Here is a 22,611-nt window from a genome sequence, read left to right on the forward strand (position 1 = left end):
CTTCCCTATTATGATAAAAATATTAACTGATTTTTTTCTCTTATATTTTCAGTTTTTAGCCTTTAACACTTTGATCCTTTTGGAATTTACTTTCGTGAAGGAATGATGTAAGGATTCACTTTGGTTTTACCAAATGGATTCACTTTGGTTTTACCAAATGGCTGTCCAGTTCTTGCAACCTCATTTCCCACTTTTCCCCTACTTGTTTGAAATGGCACCTTCATTACATACTAAAATTTATGTATACTTACACCTTACACTATTTTTTATTCTATTCTTCTAATCTATTTGTATGTTACTACTCCAACCTTATCTTTTAATTGCAGTAGCTTTAAAATACACTTAACACCTGGTAAAATTTGTTCCCCATTGTTTCTCTTTTATTTACAAAATTTCTTGGCTATTTTCACGTATTATTCTTGAATGGGTCTTTTATTTATTTATTTTTTGAATGAGTCTTTTAAAATAAAGTAAACAGGATGAGTAAAACTATGGAACGAAATTCTAAACTACTGTCTTTTATAACCTTATCCCCTTTAAAAGTCTTATTAATGTTATAACTTTTATGAAGGTTTAATTTGCATTTCAACAAATATAGAAGCGTAATTTCTATTTGCAACTTCTAAAATCTTCTTTATTTTAACATAGATTCCTTGTAGTTTGGAATACTGGGATGAACTCCAGAAGATTTTTGTTGCATTCCGAGAATTTAGTCTGTCTGAAAGTAAAGTTTGTGAACTGCAATTGCCAAATATCAGTCTTGTGAATGACCAGAAGAAACTGGTATCCTCGGATCTTTGGAGAATTGTCTTGAACAGCAGTCAAAATGGAGCTGATGACCAAAGGTAACTTAGTGAAAAATGAAATAGTGACATTGTACTAGGAAACAATCGTCAGGTCATCTCATCTAGTGAGCCCTCACTTAGCTCTGTCTCAGCTGTCTAGCAGCTGCTTCTGTCTGAACTACAGATGAGAACCAGGAAGCAAGATAGAAGCTAATGTTTCAAAGTCTGTGTACTAATAATCCTGTGTTTTATTCATAATACAGCCCTGTGAGCCCTCACTGAGAACCTGTTCCTTAAATATAAAAAGAAAAAAGTACAAAATGCAAACTAAGAAAAAAAATCCAGTCATCCTGAACCAAAAACTATAGAGGAAAAGAGCTATACACACCTCAATAGACTCTTAATGATACGGTAATCAATATGTATAGTGATAACCCTGGGGCGTTAAAAGAAAAGGTTAAATAAATTGAATTAGCTCCTTCTAAAAAGATAAATTTTGAAAATATATCCTTCTTAGGTGGTTTAAAAAAAACTTTAAAAGACAAGCTTCCAGATATTAGAAGATACTAAATCACTATCAGTGGAACAATCTTCTTGGGTCATATGATATTATGTGTACGGGGTGGGCCTATGCCCGTCTTGCTGTTCATCACTTTCAGTGTCTTACCTTCAAATTCTCCTGATGAGTGGGCTTGAGCATTATCTTATTCCTTTTATATAATCTCTTCTTTTTCCCCCAAACAACATTCTCAGACTAACAGAGAGAAAAAACATCCACCATTCCAACACCCTGCACATTAACTATTCTCTCTTTTCTATGTTACCTTTATTTTTGCCCATTATTGTTTGCTTTGCAAGGTTATAATCATAGCACACCGTTTTGTATTCTGATTCCTGCTTTATATTATAAATAGCTGTGAATGCTTTTTTTTTTTTTAATAATTTTATTTATTTATTTTTCCCCCCAAAGCCCCAGTAGATAGTTGTATGTCATAGTTGCACATCCTTCTAGTTGCTGTATGTGGGACGCGGCCTCAGCATGGCCGGAGAAGCAGTACATCGGTGCACACCTGGGATCCGAACCCCGGCCGCCAGCAGTGGAGCGCACGCACTTAACCGCTAAGCCACGGGGCCGGCCCTGAATGGTTTTTTTTATTCATCAATAATGATATGTGTTTATTGGAGAACATTGGGGAAATAAAGAAAATACCACCACCCATAGTCATATTACACTGAGATATCCTCTGTTAACATTTTAGTCTGTAACCTCATAGTCTTTTTCATTGATTACTTTGTATGCTTAATAATAATGTTTTATACTTTATATATTCTATTTCTAGGTCATTTGGATTCTTTAAAAATAATTACCTTCCTAGTGTATTATCTAGTAATATACAATTAGTGAAAATATATTAGAGGGGTGGGATCTTGATTTTACCTATATGTAATGCAGCAATGAAAAGAATACCCAGGGCCGGCCCCATGGTTTAGCAGTTAAGTGCGCGCGCTCTGCTGCTGGCGGCCCGCGTTCAGATCCTGGGCACGCACCGACACACCACTTCTCCGGCCATGCTGAGGCCATGTCCCACATACAGCAACTAGAAGGATGTGCAGCTATGACATACAACTATCTACTGGGGCTTTGGGGGAAAAAATAAATAAATAAAATTATTAAGAAAAAAAAAAAGAAAAGAAAAGAATACCCATCCTGTGAGGAGTTTGCAGATGGATAGAAAGATTGCCTATTCTTAGTATAGGATACCTAGTCAGAAACTAGGAAATTTCAGAAAATAGAGCTGTGGGTAATGAAATTGATTTTTTAAAATCTGAGTTTCATTAATAGTATCGAGTTAGAAATCATTTCTTGATTCTAGTTATGAAAGAATGCACTTGCATCATTGAAAAAAGCATGTTAGACAAAGGTTAATTCTTCTGAATCTGAAACATTCATAAAAATTACTTTTGTGGTAAGCTTAGCGCTACAGAAATGTGGAACCTTTAGGGAATGGAAATTTATGCAGACGATCAAATTCAGGCAATTTTTCAACAAGCTTTTGACATTGTAATCACCGATCTTTTGTCCTCACCTGGGATTTTTCCAATTACCTAATATTTTACAATGGATCTTGCTTTTAAATTGTTTGACATTAACCATTTTTCAGGTAGAAATTGATATTAATGAAATTAAATTTAAAGAGTCGATTTAAAAGTCAACATAATAAAATACTATTAAGAAATTTTTCAAAAGGGACAGTGAATAGATTTCATCCAATTTCTAGAGAGAAAACATCAGTACTTTGATAATACGTCAACAGTTCATGCAGAAAAAAACTGCTACAGTTAGCTTTAGTATATTTTGTCACGAGAAATCTAGAACTGAACAAAAACTGACAGTTTTATGATTAGAGATTGTCTTATCATAAGTAATATTCTCAGTAGTTTGAGGAGGATACGCATCAGACTTATACATTACTAGAAGAAAGTTCTTAAAAATAAGTCCCATGAAGCTTAATCTTAAAAAAAAAAAAAATAAAGCATATTGCCCACAATTGGCATAAAGTTACAACAGTATAGGGTAACTCAGTGGTAATAGCATTACTGTGTATAAGTAAATAGAAGCACTATTTAATAGAGAATTTCAAGTTAGAAGACCCAGGTTTAAGTCCTGCCTTTATTACCAACTAACTATTTGGCCTTGAGACACTGATTTCTAATCTGAGGTCTTCCTTAAAAATAGGATGCTCAGCCCAAGGGGTGGCAGGCAGCCTTCAATAGAAAATACTGGAGACAAAAGGTTCAATCTCTTAAACCTTGGTCTGTTTATCTCATACGGGTATACTATCTTTAATTCAATCTCTGTGTATTTGTAATAATTACATTCTACCATCTTTAACTAATGGTTTGCTTGATCATATGAAAAAGAATGATTGGTAATGGTTATGTTTTCTTGAAGGTAGCATTTGAAGTTAAGTAACTTAAAGCTTAATTAATTTTTACAGTAGTATTGATCTATAGGAGACTTCTATTTGCTGTACAGTGGACTGGAGGCAAGAGATACAACCTTTAAGCCATGATCAGGATATCTATTTCAACTATTTATCTTTAATCTCACCAGATATGTATTAAACTACACCCATTGCCTATTGCTGAAGCCTAAATAAACCCCATTTATCAGTTAGGTCCTGACAAGAAACAGCACACTCAAACTGGGTGGTTGAGGAGAGTTTAATGAAAGGACTATTTAGAAAAGTGCGGGCAGGGCTAACGGAAGATTCAGTACCCTGGGGCTAGGAACCCTGGGGAACTATCCCACTCTTAGGCCTGAAGGAGCCAGGTGATAGAGCCATTACCAAAAGTAACTCAGAGTGGGTGATTGTCGCTGCTTTTGGTAGAGGGACACAGCAATGTGTGGAGATGTGGCCAAGAAGGAGCCAGGGGAATACATACCCTCACCCTACTGTTCTTCCACCTTCTAATCTCTGGTGGGCATCTCCCACTGGCTGAACCAAAGGACAAACCAGAGGACAAAGCAACTTGTTGATACTGTCCAGGGGCAGAGAAGAAGATGAGGAAGGATAGAAAGTGGATCTAGAGAGCAAACAGAAGATAGCCAGCAAGTGCTCACTGTATTTAGAATTTACAGTTTCTTACCCAGTGACTGACCCTAGGAGGAAAAAAGGGAAACAGAGTGGTGGGCCCAGCTCTCAGGCTTTGGGCCACCCTGCTAGATTCCCTGGGTCTGGTATCAATCAGATGTCTTCTGATAGACCAGAACAGCTTTCTACTTTGTTTCTCCCTCTTATCCTCACCCCGAACGGCTAACTCCAGAAGTATGTGACTATGTAAAGTCACACAAATTACAGGCAATTATCATGTAGCACAATAATAACTGTGCAGATCTTGATATATATGTCCAGTTATCTTGATTACAAGTTGTTTGATGATACTGCTAAATTCTGTTCACCTGTGCCAAGTCTTTGGTGGATAGTGGTCCATATTGCATGGTCATTTTCTCATGATGCTAAACATCTCAGAGCAGATTGCTTACAAGGACTTTATATCCCCATCCCCAAAATGCTGGTTCGTGGAAGAAGGCATCCTGGAAAGAGAAGTGGCTTGAGGGTGTGTGGCTTTTTCTTCACGCAATGAAATTTGAAACTCTAGTGAGTTTTTCGGGGTACTTTCATCTTTATATGTGCCGGAAAAAAAAAAAAAAAAAAAAGATTTTCTCCTACTCCCCGAAGATCCCATAAAAAAAGTCACTGTCCACTCATATTTAGTTATCTTTGAGACAATGGTCCACAGCTTTTTTGTGTGGATGGAGCAGATGCTTTTCATTTCCCAAAGCCTTGATTCTTGCATATATAGACAGTGGAGGAATCAGAGGAAGAGCGTTGTGATGGTCAAGTCCCTGGATCATTTCTTTTCTCTCACTGGTTGAACTTTCTTCTACCAGAAGGTGACTGTGGCCTCCAGGTATTGTTCCCCTCCATTTGGCTACTTGGATCTGCACTTTTAGATGTACCTAAATTTGTTGGGTACTGTTTTTAAAAATCTTTTGACTTTCATAAACCATTCAGATAGAAATATTGACATTTGGAACCACTTTGTCACCTATGTTGCTAGTCATACAATGATATAATCCAGGATTTATCCAGAAAATTCTTTCCTAGGGCTGAACAGGAGTTTTTGCCTTGTCTCCTTTGGGTAGAAGGATGCTTGTATTTTTCCTCAAGTGTCTTTTTGAAGCCTTTTAGGGGCCGACCCCGTGGCTTAGCGGTTAAGTGCGCAGGCTCCGCTGCTGGCGGCCCAGGTTCGGATCCCGGGCACACACCCACACACTGCTGGCCATGCTGAAGCCGTGTCCCACATACAGCAACTAGAAGAATGTGCAGCTATGACATACAACTATCTACTGGGGCTTTGGGGGAAAATAAATAAATAAATAAATAAAATTATGAAGCCTTTTACTATTTCCTTTTAGGTGGTGATTGAACTCTATGTAACAACCCCTCCAGGGAGTTGGTCTTTTGCCAGGTAGTCCTTCTCCCCATACGCATTCCCCAAAGTACTCGGCGTTCCTCCAGTCTCACCTAAAGTTCTAGGCTGATGGTATTAATGAAGTCTCTCTGTCCTGGTGCTTATTCTCTGACCCGTGGGAGATTTCTCTCTCTCTCTTGCTCGCTCTGTTTTTTAAAGTCAGATATGAAGGCGTCCTTTATCTGAAGACCCATTTAAGCCTGTTTTTTTAAACCACAGATTGCAGCCCATTAGTGGATCATGAAATCGATTTAGCAAGTTGCAGCTGGAATTTTTTTTTAATAAAATAGAAAATATCTATGTGAAAAGGACAAATGTTGCATAATTCCATTTATGTGAGATACCAAGAGCAGACAAATTTACAGAGACAAAGTAGAATGGTGGTTGCTGGGGGATGAGGGAGAGGGGAATGGGGAGTTATTGTTTAATGGTTATGGAGTTTCAGTTTGGAAAGATAAAACAATTCCAGAGATCAATGGTGTTGATAGTTGCACAACAGTGTGAGTGTACTTAATGCCACTGAACTGTACACTTTTAAATGGTTAAAATAGCAAATTTTATGTTATATGTATTTTACCACAATTTTTAAAATATCAGTGTGTCATATTTACAGTACTCCTCCCCATTTTATATGTGTACTAGATTACAATAAAAGTGTATTTCTTATTTTGAGTTAGAGTTAAAACGTTTAAAAAACGATGATTCTGAGGAGTCGAGAGAACATGATGCAGCAGGCACACCATCCTCCCTTGTCTTCTCTCATCCATGCAGCGCTCTCCCAGGATGGACAGAGCAGTGTTGTTGCAGTAGGCAGGAGAGAGTTTAGGTGAACCAATGCCGAGAGACAATGCCACATTGAGATGAATGTCAGTGTGATATTGTGAGACCCCTCTTGGGTGCTAAAAGTAATCACCGACAATTAACATTAAACTATGTAGCCAGTATGGTATGCCCTGTTTGCCAGCCAGAAAAAGAGGGATGGGTTTTTTTTATTATTATTATTATGGAGTGCTAGACATTATGCTAAGCAGTTTGTATGCAGTATCTCATTTAGTACTCAAAAAATAGGTCCAATTACTATACTCATTTTACAGATGAGAAAACTGAGATTTAGCCAGATGAAGTAATTTGCCCACGATTAAAATATAAGTGATAGCGTGCAAGCGTTTTCGTCTAGGGTCTCTCACCCCAGTCGTTCTCTGCTTAACTATGCTATGTCATGAGATATGATAAAACTCTTATTACCACAGAAGGATCCAGAGAAAAGCTCAAGCCTTCGTCAATCAAGTCAGATCATTGATGGGTACCTGTAGTGCCATAGGGGTTCACCCTAGAATGATATCTGGGGGTGAATCTTTAAGGATTATGCCTGGGTCCTTGCAGTGCATATGGATCAGTCAAGACCTAGACTTACTAAAACACCCCTTGTTTTAAGAATTGATGTCCCTCTATAATTCGCTCAGGACAGTTGACAAGTAATCCTTTGGGTAAAATGAAGGTATGGATATGTAACACTCCTGCCATACTATTAACTTTTCAGAATATTTCCGCTATTCTAAAAATTTGAGTTTCTGTTAGGAACTTACTGATACTTGAACTAGCTACTGAATCTTGAGTTTTTTGTATTACTATTTGAGAGGTCTTGCTCCTAGGAGCCATTTTTACTTTCCTCTCTATTTCTGCTTAATATACATCTTATAAATTATGTTTTTCCTTTTGATATCTGGATCAGAGCAAAGTCCATTGTACTTAATTAAGGAAATTATGCAAATGTAGCTTCTGTAAGTGTCCCTAGCAGAGCCATGACTCTCATGTTTATGACTGTTTAGCTCTATTACACTTCGGTCTTTTTAATCCTTATGTAAAAGGTAAACATATGTATACTACTTTTATGGTATATAATGATGAGCAAATTGAGTATCAAAAAACTATTAGTGATTCAAAATATAGTTTAAGTATATTCAGATTATATATACCATGTTAATTTTGTTTAAGGAATTTTTATTTTGATATGACTCCAATTTTTAAATAAAAGTCTAAATTTTTAAATATAGATTAACCTAGTAACCATTTTAGTCAGGATTTCAAGCCTGAAAGAGTATTGCTACCAAGTGAGTATGTTGGGAGTTACTATAGATACCTAAAAATACCCTTTTAACCTTTTGTTTGTGCATTTAATTTAGGAAAAATGAAGAATTAATCAATTTGTTATAAATAAAGATTGCAGCACATACTCGCGATGATTTAGCAAACTTCTTTAATATGATATAGTATCTGCTACTTTCAAGAGATAGAAAAATAAATCTTGGAAAACCTCAAGATTGTCAAAAATTGTAGTTGGCAAGAAAAATACTTCAGATAAACACCTCAAATTATATACTCACTGTTTTAAAACTGATCTTATAGAACTCTTACCTGGATTTTTAATAATATTTTGACTAACATTGTACCCTATTTTTAACAACTTCTTAAAGTGGTATAAGAGAAAGAGTTCATATGTGTAAAACACATGTGCAACTAACACATTTGCTCTTTCTGAATAAATACAAGTTTTAACTTTACCTTGCCAATGAAATCTTTTGTCTGTAACTCCACAGTTAAATTCCTAGAAAGCTATTTAGATTAGTTTGCCAATTTATAGAAGGTTTTAAGAGTGTACTTAGCTGCATTTTTGTACATAGCATTCAGTCAATAGCATATTGCACCAGAGTGTGTGTTTTCTTTGTATGCAATGGAGATTTACTAACATTGCAGTAAATACCACCACAGAACTATAAACTCCTTCAAGTTAAACACTCAGTAAATGCGTTGGAATGCTCCTAGCTTTTGATTTCACCAGACTTTTCACAACCTCTTTCTAAACTCAGCTGAAGATTCGCACTCTGAGAATCTCCCATGATTCACCTCACGCCATTCTGAGTTCCTCTTATGTTTCCACTCTGGCAGCACTTCCAGCTTTCCTATTCCTGGGTGGTTGTTCTGTTTTATAATGTTTCTAAATGTCTACATATTTTATATCACCAGTTAGACTGTGAGTTCTGACTGTGAGTTCTTTGAAAACCAAGGATTTATGTCTTTAGTTTTTCCTGTCATAGTTCTCTCTAGGATACTGTAAATTACAGTGTTTCTTCTCTAGGCTCCTCAAGGATTTGGAAGCCAGAGCAAATTTCAGATTTAGAAAGAGGAGGACGGAGAACAGTGAGGGGGAATTGGGCAGCATCTATTCAGTGATCCATAATTACCAGGATGCACCTTGCCCCCTCCCAATCCCCAGCTCTCATGCTTTTACTAGTACTGAGGCAAGGCAACTAGGTACATGTTTCTCCTGCACACCAGCAGCCACCAAGTAAAAACTTCTTCCCTCCTATGGATGCCTTCACTATTCCTTTTCATCAGATATTACTTGTATAAAATGGTGTTAAGCCAATGGACAAGTGAACAGATGACCTATGCAGTGTAATTGCCCATGGGACCTTGGTTCTTGTGGACATGGTCATAAGTTTCATGGCACCTAGTGCAGTATTCAGTGGATGTTCAATAAAGAGTATTGACTAATTCATATGGGAATATGGATATGGGCAATCTGGAGAAGTAAAACAAAAGTGAAACATTTATGGTGACACTGAAAGTATTGGGTTTTTTGAACAGCAAAGTCATATTCTGAATTGTGTTGGTCTTAAACTAATAAGAGAACAAGTTGTCCATAAGTTATGTGAGATGTGGATGGAAGAAAATTGGGTTGGAGGTAGGTCAACATGGCCTGGGGTTTGAGGAATCTTTTGAAATTTTTCTGCTAATAACTCATAGAAAATAATCAACCTGAACCTAATTTTTAAAAACAACTAGTTTATGTGAGTAAATATGGAAGATTTGATGATAACATATTGACTATAGGATTGTGGGTGCTAGCTTTAAAAACCCGTATAGAAAGACATTTCACTTATATTTTCGGAAATTTAGGCTACTGAACTTCTTTTATCGCTTATTTCCCATAGTTCTGCAAGTGAATCTGGTTCTCAAAGCGCTTGTGACCAACTTGTAACTCCAACAGCCTTGGCTGCCTGTACCAGAGTCGACTCCTGTTTTACCCCGTGGTTTGTCCCATCTCTTTGCATTTCCTTTCAGTTTGCTCACCTGGAGTTCCGTCTTTGTCATCACCTTGATCAACTAGGCACAGGTACTCTTTACTTTAGTATCGGAATAACATCCACTTAATACTTATTGTTTTGTCTTGAGTGTTCTCAAGACACAATTCATCAATTTTTACCCAGATAATTTAATTTCAGGAAGTAAAAAGGCTTCGAGGGGTTTCCATTCTGTGTATTACAATATTATTGATGTCTCAAAGTTCTGTAGTTGCTAATCACTTCCCTGACCCAAAGCTCCTTCACTGCTAATCAGCACCCATACCCATATGGTGGTGGAAATTTTTAGAAGCAGCGTTCATTTCCTGTAACGACAAGCACTGGCAAAGTTATTCTGAAGTTGATTTTGTGTAACAGGTGTTCCCCTTACTTTGAACCATTTTGTGGACCTGTTATATGAGTTATCAACCGTATTGAACTGACATGGTTTTGCATGCTTCCCAATGAGAATTTTCAAGGAAGTTACAAAAATTGCAGGTTTTACTATTATTCTAATTATGATCTCTTTGAAAGAAATATGTCTGTTTTTGTTCTGTATCCTGAGCCATCACATTAATGGCAAATAGATTCCAAAAGTAGTTGATATTACCTGATTTCAAAAGCACGAATGCCTTCTACAAAAGATGGGCAAATTTGCCAATAATTTAAAGTACTAGCATTTTTACAAATTTGTGAGGTAGAAGATTAAATTTTCCCACACACCAAAGTAGCCTTTTATAAATTTGCTAATGTTACATAAATAATTATTCCTAAAAGTCTATACCAAGCCTTTTCTAGTTAATACATCTTGATTTAGGTATTAGATTTTCAACCTACATGTAATGGAAAAAGGAAAAAAAAAATCAGATTAAAACTAAACACAGCTGTTGTTAAGCATCTTGCTTTTTCAGCAAAAATGGAGTTTAACCTGCTTTTTCTTTTTTTTCTTTCTTTTTTTTTTTTGTGAGGAAGATCAGCCCTGAGCTAATATCCGTGCTAATCCTCCTCTTTTTGCTGAGGAAGACCGGCTCTGAGCTAACATCTATTGCCAATCCTCCTCCTTTTTTTTTCCCCCCAAAGCCCCAGTAGATAGTTTTATGTCATAGTTGCACATCCTTCTAGTTGCTGTATGTGGGACGCAGCCTCAGCATGGCCAGAGAAGCAGTGTGTCGGTGCGCGCCTGGGATCCTAACCCCGGGCCGCCAGTAGCGGAGCGCGCGCACTTAACCACTAAGCCACGGGGCCGGCCCAAACCTGCTTTTTCTAACTCTTTTTGAGTCATGTTTTTGGTTTTGTGATTTGGTTGGTAGGTACAGAGCACTTCTATAAAACTCTCCTTAGATATTTACCTCCTCTTCATTTTATTTGTTGTCTTCAGTGATCAAATTTTTGTCTTTGAAAGTGAATGTAACCTTTGGACAATATATATTTAAGAGACTTGCTGAGTGAACAAAACAGTTTTGTTTGCAAATATCAAGTGGTAATTCAGATATTGTAATATCTTCAAGAGAATGTTTGAATTTATTAAACACCAAATATTAAATTCAATAACCAGAAAGTCTAATAATTTAAATGTTGTCTCTATTTCCATAAAGTATTGACTCATCTCAATTGCTGTATTTCTTGTTTGTTTTCTCAACAGCTCCACCACAATACCTACAGCCATTTATTTCTGATAAAAATATGCCATCTGAACTAGAATACATGATTATTTCCTTCAGAGAACCACACATCTATCTTCGACAGTGGAATAATAGTTCTGTCTGTCAGGACATCCAGTTCTCAGCTCAAGCAGACTGTAAACTTCTAGAATGCAGAAATGTTACGATGCAAAGCGTGGTGAAACCCTTCAGCATCTTTGGACAGATTGCGGTTTCCAGTGATGCAGTAGAAAAGTTGCTTGACTGCACCATCATAGTTGAGTCTATATTTGTAAACTTTGGGCAACATGTAGTTCATTCTCTAAACACTGCAATACAAGCTTGGCAACAGGTATGCACATTCTAGAACAATTTACAGTTTACGTGTGATCTTTTACTAGGCACTCTATGTTATCACTCTAGTAGTAAGTTAAGCACAAACAAAAATGTGAGGGAATGAAGAATTTGATGGGCACTATAATATTTGGGACCTTCTCTGTTTTGGCAAAGTGATGCATGTTATTTTTAAAAACTTTGGAGAATACGGGTTCTCTACACAGGCATCGGAGATCATGCCCACATTTTTGTGACTAATGTACCACATCTGTGTGGAAAGTAACATATTCCCAGAAATTTTTTCCAAGTATTATGGCTTTAGTTTGCCAAAGCTTCAACTTAGCTATGTCTGAAATTGTCTAAGCATCCATTGCAGAAATGAAGAACCTGTGGGAGCCTTTCTGATAATAAGCATTTCATCTTTTCAAAGAGAAAAAACAGTGAGAGGAAATATGCGAGCTCAATATAGTCTTAATCTTTCCCCTCACTATCATTCTGCCATTTTGATTCACTACAAAGCACTTGATAATGAATTTTTTTAAAGACTCTTGGTTAATAATTTTTTACTTTTATCTCTTGTCAGAAATTAGCCATATCAAAAAAGAGATGAAATATAAGTCTATGCTGAATGGCATATTTAAAATGAGGAACCTGTCCATGTCCACTATCAGGAAAATAATTTCACAGATTGTTTGATAATAATATACTCAGCAATTGAACAACAAATCACTTCTGTTTCCCTTACTGATTTTCAGTATAATATTGTATTTCCATAGTGTTTGTGTTGCTATTTAAGCTGAGACATTTCCCCACATTTTGTGTATGTTACATGCATTTGTGCAAAGCTAGCTGGCTCACCAAGGGAAATGGTCCTTCATCCCACACTGACCTCATGTGGGGACGGTGGCAGGGGAGCAGGGGAGGGGCTTGAGTTCTCTAACTTAAGAATTTTTATGGGAATAAACTCTTTTCTTTATATGCATGAAGACCTATACTAGACTAAGGAATTAATTACCTAACATGGCACTACAATAGCAAAGGGAAAGAAGATAACACATCTGTTTCATATTTTAAAATTCTTTTTTAAGGGCATTCCATGGTTTTCTTGTTGCAAAGGACATGCGTAAAATAAGAGCTAGTGTGATCTAAATCTTTGCAGCTGGTTTGAATAGCGATGTGAAAAAAACCTCCATGGCTCCAATTTCTGTTTTTTGTCATATTTTGAACAATGCATTTAACAAAAAACAAACCTAGAAAATATAAAAGAGTCATTGATAGAGCATTTAAGCCTAGGATATTTTTGTCCTGGTATCAGGGCCATTATAAGAGGACTCATGTGTAGCAACTACTGCAAAATGGCCTTCAGAAACACCAGTTTCCTCCCAGGATAAAAATATTCTGTTAGACACAGCTATACATATAAATAAAATACGGTGCATAAATATTTAAATGTTTTAAACCACATCAGAGTGTGAATGACTGACTGGCTAACACAGTGCCTTGAAGGAATATTCTAAGTTTTTTTAAAAATGGAATTGTATATTTGATTAAGTAGAGCCATATGTCACGTAGCATATTGCTGACAGGTACATTCTATGAATAGTTGGTTCTGATTTATACAGGGATTTGGCAATGTTAACATGAGCCACAAGAGGATATACTTCTGTAATTGTTGCTGTAATTTTCTTGTTTCCTCCCATGTCAAGGGTACTTGCCACCAAGTTTTAATGTGGTAGGCGTCTAACCCTATGTATTCTAAAGCAAATACAAAAATGCACTACTTTGCAATTATAGGACATTCGACGTTGAAATGTGCTTATAGAGGGTTATTAAGTTCTTGTTTCTAAGATGTTCCAAATGTGGTTTATTCCTTTTAGAGGGGAAGTTTAGTTTTCTAAGCTTGGACTTTATTGTGTGTATAATGCTCATATACAGTATAATTGTTGTCAATGAGAAATATGAATTTAATAACCAGGATAAGTTATTTGAGTTCTCCACATACTTTTTATCGGGTTCATATCTGAGACAAGTCAGTTGTATCCAGTGTGGATGGAGCAGACCGTTGAAGCGTAAAACAATTTGGCCTTTCACCTTTAGGTCACAAGTTCAAGATTAACAGAAGCCTTCATCATTGTCTGATTTCTCTGGTTGTAGATTTTTTTCTCTCTTTTGTAAATGATTAATGTTTTGTGAAACCAGATTAAGGACCCAAGATGCCACTTAGAGTTTGCTTTATATTTCTATGTCACATTCCCACATTTGGACAAAACAGCATTTAAAGGGAATTTTTATTTAAAAATCAAGGTTATGCTCATGTGTCTTATCTTACACCAAAATAATATCTGTTTAATTACAACACTGCACGAATCTTAAATTTAAATAAGCCGTCTTTTTTTCTTTTTTTTTTTTGAGGAAGATCAGCCCTGAGCTAACATCCACGCTAATCCTCCTCTTTTTGCTGAGGAAGACCAGCTCTGAGCTAACATCTGTTGCCAATCCTCCTCCTTTTTTTTTCCCTCCAAAGCCCCAGGAGATAGTTGTATGTCATAGTTGCACATCCTTCTAGTTGCTGCACGTAGGACGCGGCCTCAGCATGGCCGGAGAAGCGGTGTGTCGGTGTGCGCCCGGGATCCGAACCCGGGCCGCCAATAGCGGAGCGCGCACACTTAACCGCTAAGCCACGGGGCCGGCCCAAAATAAGCCGTCTTTTAATTACAAATCTGAGTGAGCATTCTGAGGTTTAACCTACATGATATCATATAAAATGTATACAACTTTTTTATAATATACCAGAATTTAAGACATTCCCAGAAATGCTTAAACTTATTACAGTTATAATGAACTCCACAGATGAAGGAGCAGTAGAGAAACGGTTCCCTGAGGACTTTGAGTATTCTTCAGAAAAATGTAAACAACCCCCTTGTGTTCTTTCATTTACATTTTTTCCTGAAACCCTCATCATTTATTAAAGGTCAGTTTTTAGAGATGAAGAAAGTAATACTATTTGTTTTCTACTCAAGCCCCATCTGGTAACTTAACCTCTGTGTTACCAGCAGATTGATCCCAATTCATTATGAAAACTGAATTTTAATCTCAGGGTGTGGATCTAAGGGAGAGTTTGGAATCGTATCCCCTTCTTCATCGTTGTACTCTTGGACCTAAAGGAGAGAAAAATGTTTACAAGAAGAGCAGTTTATGTTGATTATATAATACTAATGGAAAAATCTCATCAAAACTAATTATATACTGTGACTCCAGTTTAATTAAAGGTTTACAAACCCGTAAATATATAAGATATGTAAGATAGGATTGAATAGGATAGACTAGGATAAGAACAGGCAGGATACTCAGAAGAGAAAAACTGCTGGAAGAAAATTCACCAAAATGTTAATAGCAGTTATCTCTGGGAGTAAAATTAGAGACTTTTTAAAAAAAAATCCATACTTTCTGTATTTTCTAATTTTTCTACGGTGAGCTTCTATTACATTATAAATTTAAAAATTAAATTTACTAATGTATTTGTTTCATAAGTGTTTATTGAGTAGTTATGTATCGGGCATTATGCTGAATACTGGAGATTTAACTTGTAAATAACACAGACCTGGTTCCTGCCCTTATGCAGTATAGAGTCTAATGATGGAGACAATATTGAACCCATAGTCATACAAGTAATTACTTAATCCCAGTAGGGGTAAGTGCTATGAAGGTGAAATATAGAGTGTTATGTGAACATAAAAGAGGGGGACCTAACATGGTCTGGGGAGGATCTCAGAAGGCTACTCTGAGGAAGTGACCTGAAAACAGGAACCTGAAAGCTGAGTAGAAAGACGTTAGTCAAGCACAGAGGAAAAGAGCTCCAAGCAGAGGAACGACACTGAGACAGGAAGGAGTTTGACGTGTTGGTTGAGTTGAAAGGGACCAGTGTAGTGTTGGAGGAGCTGAAGAAGTCTGGCAGAGCTGAAGTGTAGTGAGCAAAAGGAGAGTGGCTCAAGATGCAGCAGGGGCCAGAGCAGGCAGGACTTCTAAAACCCGCCAGCAGTCAAGTTTTGAAATCACAGCTCGTGATTAAAAGCCACAGCAGAGAGTATTATGGTAGACAACAGGTAATCGTTGGTTGTTGCTTTAGTCTCACTCAGCCAGATACTCTTTTTGTGATGTGTGGCTGTCAAGCAAGGTTCCGCTCCGTGAGAATAGGGGTTTGGTGAGAATAGATGGATGATAGAGCGAGGTCTTAGAAGTCCTCGGGGGCCTCTGGAAGAATGAGGTCTTTCAGGGCCTCTTCCCAACTGCAGCCATAGAGCACTTCCCATCCACTTTGGAGGCCTTCTGAATAACTAGGAGTAAACTCTGCCTCCCATGATAACTGTTCTAGATGAGATTCTAAGGTCTGGTCTTGGTCCAGGTATGTTCATCCATAGATTTCTTGGCTTCAGGCCTCATAATCACTTAAATCACCATGCTCATGAGTGATAGCCCCTTTTATTCTCCCTCCCCTCAGTAAAATGGCAAATGATGGAGTGGGGCATTGCGTTATTTCGATCCAGAGCCATGAAGTAGAAGCCAACTGGAGAAGCATCAGTTACATATTACCTCCCATTGTCTGCCAGTTGATTGGCTAATTAAGAGTTTTTTCTTGCTTGTTCAAGTTAATCATTTATTTAGCTATTATTTTAGTTTACCACAAGTATGTTTATTGTGTGTGTGTTTGTTTTGGTGAGGAAGATTGGCCCTGAGCTAACAACTGTTGCCAATCTTCCTCTTTTTGCTTGAGGAAAATTGTCCCTGAGCTAACATCTGTGCCAGTCTTCCTCTATTTTGTATGTGGGAGGCTGCCACAGCATGGCTTGATGAGCGGTGTGTAGGTCCAAGCCCAGGATGGGAACCCGTGAACCCCGGGCCACTGAAGCAGAGTGTGCAAACTTAACCACTATGCCACAGGGCTGGCCCCTGTTTATTGTTTTTTAAGCTATAACCTAACCAGAATGATAAAGGAGTAAGCACAGAAATGCTCTATCACTTGCCAGTGTTTTGATATAACAGCAACCAATGAAGACACCATTAAGTAGAGAATGAGGTATCAACACAAGAACGTATTACTAGTTTGTTGAGCTTTAGCAGATTAATGGAAGACATTAGCTGATTGATGACTATTAGCTGAAACAGACACCAACAACTGTTTTTCAACTAACATTATTTCTCTTGAAAATTGCAACTTGGCTTACACTGACTCTGCAGTTGATCTGTTTTGTGTGTTCAGCCTCTTAACAATAGAGGGACAGTTATGGTTTTATTTACATCTCTCCCCGAGCAGATTTACACACACACACACACACACACACACACACACACACACACACACACACACCCTCCCCCTTAAGGGATCTGGGGATGTATTACCTAAATGATCCTTACTTTCTGTAGGGTACAAACTGTGGCTTTGGTAATTGGTCTTGATTGTTGAGTTTAGAAGGCTGGGAACAGGGTAATTCTAGCCTCCAGTACTTTGCTCAAAAACATGTACTACTCAGTACAGCATTCTTTGTAGCATGTTAATTCATTTTAAAATGTTAAAAGTTTGAGGGTTCTCATTGTTCTTTTACTCTTCTGTGTGTATGATTTATTTTGCAAGAGTATAAATCAAAACATATTCTTGGAACATTTAAGATCTCTTTAAGGTATTTTCTGTGCTTATCCTGAAAGTATGGAATACTTTGTATACCAGAGCTAATGACAACAGATCTTTTAGTGTTTCTCTGTTGTAACAATCGCCACTGGGCAGGCAGCTGCCAAACATCTTGCAATTAATCTGATGCACGTTGGCTTTCATATTCTTTTTCTTTCAGAACAAATGCCCTGAGGTAGAGGAGTTGGTCTTCAGCCATTTTGTGATCTGTAATGACACACAGGAGACAATGCGGTTTGGCCAGGTGGATACTGATGAAAATATTCTGTTGGCGAGTCTCCACAGTCACCAGTACAGCTGGCGCTCTCACAAATCCCCACAGGTACTTGAGAAACAGCCTTACAAACACAGCAATTGTTAAGATTGGGGATTCATTTATTCTGCATTTGTGTGCCTGTGTCCAGTTATTTCCCTTTTTAAATCTCCCAAGGAACCACACAGTGTAGCTACATCTGACAGAAACCCAAAAATGTTAGAGGTGGGAACACAGTGCACCCATGCTTTTCTTGGAATCGAACATTCTGTTTAGCACGGGTGCTGTTGAGGCAGCGTGGTGTGCTGGTTATGAGGTTGGACTCTAAAGTGAAAGTACGTAGGCTTAGATCCTGGCTCTGTATAACCTTGCTTTACTTTCTGTGCTTGAGTTTCTCATATGTAAAATGAGGATAATAATTGTACCTATTTCATAGGGTTGTGAGAACTAAATGAGTTAATATGTATAAGGCACTAGAATAGTGCTTGATATACTGTAAGCATTACATGTTGGGTATTATTATTCATTCGTTTATTCAGATTTTTACTGTGTACATCCTCTGTGCCAGGCATGTACTAGGCACTGCGAATTCAAAGTCAGGGAAGTCACAGTCCTTGACCTTCAAGGACAGCTCAGGTCTGTGATGAAGTGAGCACAATGACAAACTATGCCCAAGGCAGCACTGAGAAAAGATATACCAAATGATGTCTGTTTTCCAAATAGTGTAATTCCATTTTCCTGTCACTTTAGATGGGAATAATTAGAGAGATATGCCCTGCAGGGATAATATGAGGATGAATTAAATACAAAGATGTGGTCTTAAATGAGTAAAAGAAATCCTAGGAAGTACTCTCAAGAATAATGTATTTCTAAAACTTTGGGTAATAAGGAAACTACTATCTGCTTGTGATTAAAAGAAAGTCATTAGATTAGAGAACAAGTTTTCCCATCTGCTCTATAGACCAGCTTCAGAATATGTTATACCCTCAGACTCCCTCTTGCCTTTTTTTTCCCAGTAGCTACATTCTGATTTCTTACTTGCTTTTTCATCATATTGCTACACTATTAGTGTAAAATTTGGAAAAGTAGAAACAGTGCAATTCTTCTTATTTAAGTGTATTTATTTAATTCTAGTTAATCTGACAGGACATTAAAACTACATAAATCCTTTTTTCAATAAAAGTTCTTACAAGAATATCTCTTTGATATGATATTGCACTCATATTTTTAGAGTGAATAACATGCCCTTATTTTCTCATTTTCCTCTTGAGAAATTTTCATGTTAGAGAGTTTTTAAGGTATTTGATTGTTTGCCCCTTGTGACATTGAGAGCAGTTTGTTTGTTTGTTTCAAAATTAAGTTTCTCAGGAGTGGCCCGGTGGCATAGTGGTTAAGTTCGAGTGCTCCACTTCGGTGGCCCAGGGTTCACAGGTTTGAATCCCGGGCGCAGACCCATGCACCACTCATCAAGCCATGCTGTGACAGCATCCCACATACAAAATGGAGGAAGACGGGGACGGATGTTAGCTCAGAGCCAACCTTCCTCACAGAAAAAAAAAAAATTAAATTTCTCTTTGTTATTTTTTTCTTATTAATTGCAAAAGTGAGAACCTACAAATATACAGACCAAAAAAAAAAAAAAAGACCACCTATAATTCCAACCACCCAGAGACAACCCGTATTAATACTTGTTGTATAGCCTTTCAGATCTTCGAAAGGTTTCCATGGTAATTGCATTCTCAGCAATGAACTAGTAGTGACAGGAAAGAAACCTCTGAGAAGCTGCACTAATGAGTAATCGTACTCTGTACCTGTAGCCACTTCACCCATTCACACATGAGACCTTAGCCAAAAGAAAGCAAAGCTGAGGAAGCTTAACTCCCCTCACAGTCATTTTAAGATGGGTAGACTACATGACCCTCAAGATTCCCTGGACACTAGAGCCAGGATGGGAAGGGTAATCATAGGAACAGCTGCCTCAGGGGTGTGGAGGAACAGTAGTCTTCATGTTATAGACATACAGTTTCTGAGCGGGAAGGAGATCAATAGGAAAGAAGAATGAGTGACCACTGCCACCATTACGCCCTTCATATTTATACTCTTTTGCACTTCTCCCAGGTCTTTTTGTATTTATTACTAGTTTTGTTTTCATAATATCCCTGTGTGGTTTGTATTATTTGTTATGTATATTTTATAGATAAGGAGACAAATAGAAATGTTCAGCTAAGACAGTGGTAGAGTTAGGACTGAATTCCATATCTTTAGATTCTCAATATAGTGTTATTTCCACATCGTTGTCAAACTTTCCTAGGTTTTGGCAGCATGATTTCTCTGTAAGAATAGCCAAGCCATGAGATTTTAAAAGAAGAGCTGAGAAATCACTAGTATAACACTCCACATTTAAAGCTAGACTAATATGGGATTCTTAGTCCAAGTATGAACCCTTGCAAAGCTTTAACTATATTACCAAAAACAATAAGAACCTTTTAATGACAAACTGGAAACATAAAAAAATTATCTATTAAACTTTATTTTTTTCTCTTTAATTTGTAACTGCATCCTCTGGATATAAATTTTAAGATGAACTATAGTGATTATAATCTTTAGGCTAAAACTTAGATCAAATTTGTAAAAAACAGTGTCTCTTTACTATAGCTACATATGCTGAAGAAAGTGTGTTTTAGGACCTTCTGAAGCCAGAGGTCTTAATGGGCCCAGAGGGTCTTCGTGGAATTCCTTACATCCACAATTGCAAATTTTGCTGTGTTCTAATGAGAGGTTACAGCTAAGGATCAGGAAAACTAGCCACTTAGCTTCAAACTGCACCTGGAGGTAGTCATAGACTCACAAGTGAGCAAACTGTTCCTTTTTCCAGACTCCAAGTCATATCCTGCACTGCCCAGCAGGCTTGGTTTTAGGAACATTTGTGTCTACATGTTTATGCTACCTTGGGTGTTAGTTAATTCAGAGTCTCAGGGAGGATTTCTAAAGTTCATAGAACTTAACTCCACTAAACAATGTAGCTTATATTGCAGAGATCAAGAAGGTGGCAATGACACCTGGAAAGGTTTCAAAGAGGTCAACATGTCTTAGAACCACACAGGAGGTTGCTAACAACAGTAAGTCCCAACAGGATGGGAAGAAACACGGACACAAACCATTCCAGAAATACAAAGCTGAAAAATCTTTTAGAATTGAAAAGTTATAAACTCTTCTTATAGTTTCTAACACATGCTCTGAGGCAGAATCCCTTAAAATGCTGGATATCACACAACAGTTGCTTGCCTAAACAAACAAAGGAAGAACAAAACTATTTCCTAGGGAATAATTGAACGTATTCAACTACACATTCATATTTGCCACCACAAAGGGCCCTTAAATATTCTAATTCAATAGACTTCGGATCAGGTTGGATAAGAACAATAATCAGCAAGGCATTGGTCTTCAAAGAAGTGCTTCACCTTATATATAAGTTGAATCTAAAGACTGGAAATGTGAGTTTATGAAATCTTTCCTCAGAATATGGGCATATGTGCTGCTCAGAGTCAGGGAAGTTTTGTTTAGTTTAGCCAAACCGAATATAATGACATCTCCATCAACTAGTAGGATTTGTGTATAGGCTGTTAAGTTAACTTTCTTTTCTGGTTAATAGAGAGCACTGTTGGCTAATTAAACTGCTTGAAATAGGAATGCCTCTAACTTGTGTATAAGGAATTACATTTGCTTTTACCCTCAAAATATGCACAATTTATAGACTGTGCATTTTTTTAGAATTGCAGAATTCCAACTACCAGTGACTTAATTTTAGTAATCAAACCATCAAACAAGGTGAAAATGGGCTCTAGACAGAGCCCATATAGAAAATAATAATATACTGCTCTAAAATGGATATAATAGAAAGTTTCATAAGCTCATGAAAAATGGCAGATATTTAAAAATGCAAAATGTAACAAGGTAAGAATTAATTTTGAGGAGCAGCAGAGAAATACTCATTCAAGTAATCAGAATTAGTGAAGAAAAATATAAATCATACGTTACTTAAAGACAAAGGTTGGCAAACTTTTTCTGTGTAGGGCCAGATAGTAAATATTTTAGGCTTTCAGGGCCTTACAGTCTGTCTCACAGCTATTCAACCCTGCACAAAAGCAGCCATAATGAAGGAGTGTGGCTGTGTTCCAATAAAACTTTATAGACAATGAAATTTGAATTTCAGTAATTTTCACACATCATGAAATAGTAATCTTCTTTTGATTTTTTTAACCATTTAAAAATGTAAAAACCATTCTTAGCTCACAGGCCACACAAAAATAGGCAGTGCACCAAATTTGCCCCACGAGCCATAGTTTGCCAACCCCTCCTTTAAGGTCTCTAAATTAACAAAATTCAAGAAACTAAAGGTTTGATATTCAGTTTTTTTCACTCTGATCTAAATAGTATTCCTGTCACTTGAAAACTTCGTAAAATGTTTTGGAAATTAAGAAATGACAGGTAATAGTTTAAACCTAACACTTATATAATCAACCTGTACTCACCACATAACAGTAAAATATTTTTATTGTACTTGTCCTGGGTCTATATAGCAGAAAGTTCTCCAGTTCTCTTTTTGGATGTAAAAATATTTTAAAGTGAGATCTGATCATTTTCCTCTTGTCTAAAGGCAAAGTAAGGGGTTTTGAGTATCTACCTATCTTTTGGTAATTCCAGCCAGTTGTCAATTTCAGTAACTAGACTGTAATTCTTAATTCAATTA

General features: G+C 37.1%; 1 protein-coding gene across 7 annotated transcripts in view; it reads left to right on the top strand.

Annotated features, from left to right (window-relative positions):
* VPS13B (vacuolar protein sorting 13 homolog B) overlaps positions 1 to 22,611 on the top strand; it is a 739,916-nt gene that overhangs the window by 633,793 nt on the left and 83,512 nt on the right. For all 7 annotated transcript variants that reach the window (XM_058564706.1, XM_058564703.1, XM_058564701.1 and 4 more), the window contains 4 exons: positions 649 to 845; positions 9,821 to 10,002; positions 11,592 to 11,941; positions 17,769 to 17,930. In XM_058564706.1, coding sequence (XP_058420689.1) covers positions 649 to 845; positions 9,821 to 10,002; positions 11,592 to 11,941; positions 17,769 to 17,930 — 891 coding nt within the window. The remainder of the gene's footprint in view (positions 1 to 648; positions 846 to 9,820; positions 10,003 to 11,591; positions 11,942 to 17,768; positions 17,931 to 22,611) is intronic.

The sequence above is a fragment of the Diceros bicornis genome, chromosome 21 (assembly GCF_020826845.1).
Source record: "Diceros bicornis minor isolate mBicDic1 chromosome 21, mDicBic1.mat.cur, whole genome shotgun sequence".
NCBI classification, from domain to species: Eukaryota; Metazoa; Chordata; class Mammalia; order Perissodactyla; family Rhinocerotidae; genus Diceros; species Diceros bicornis.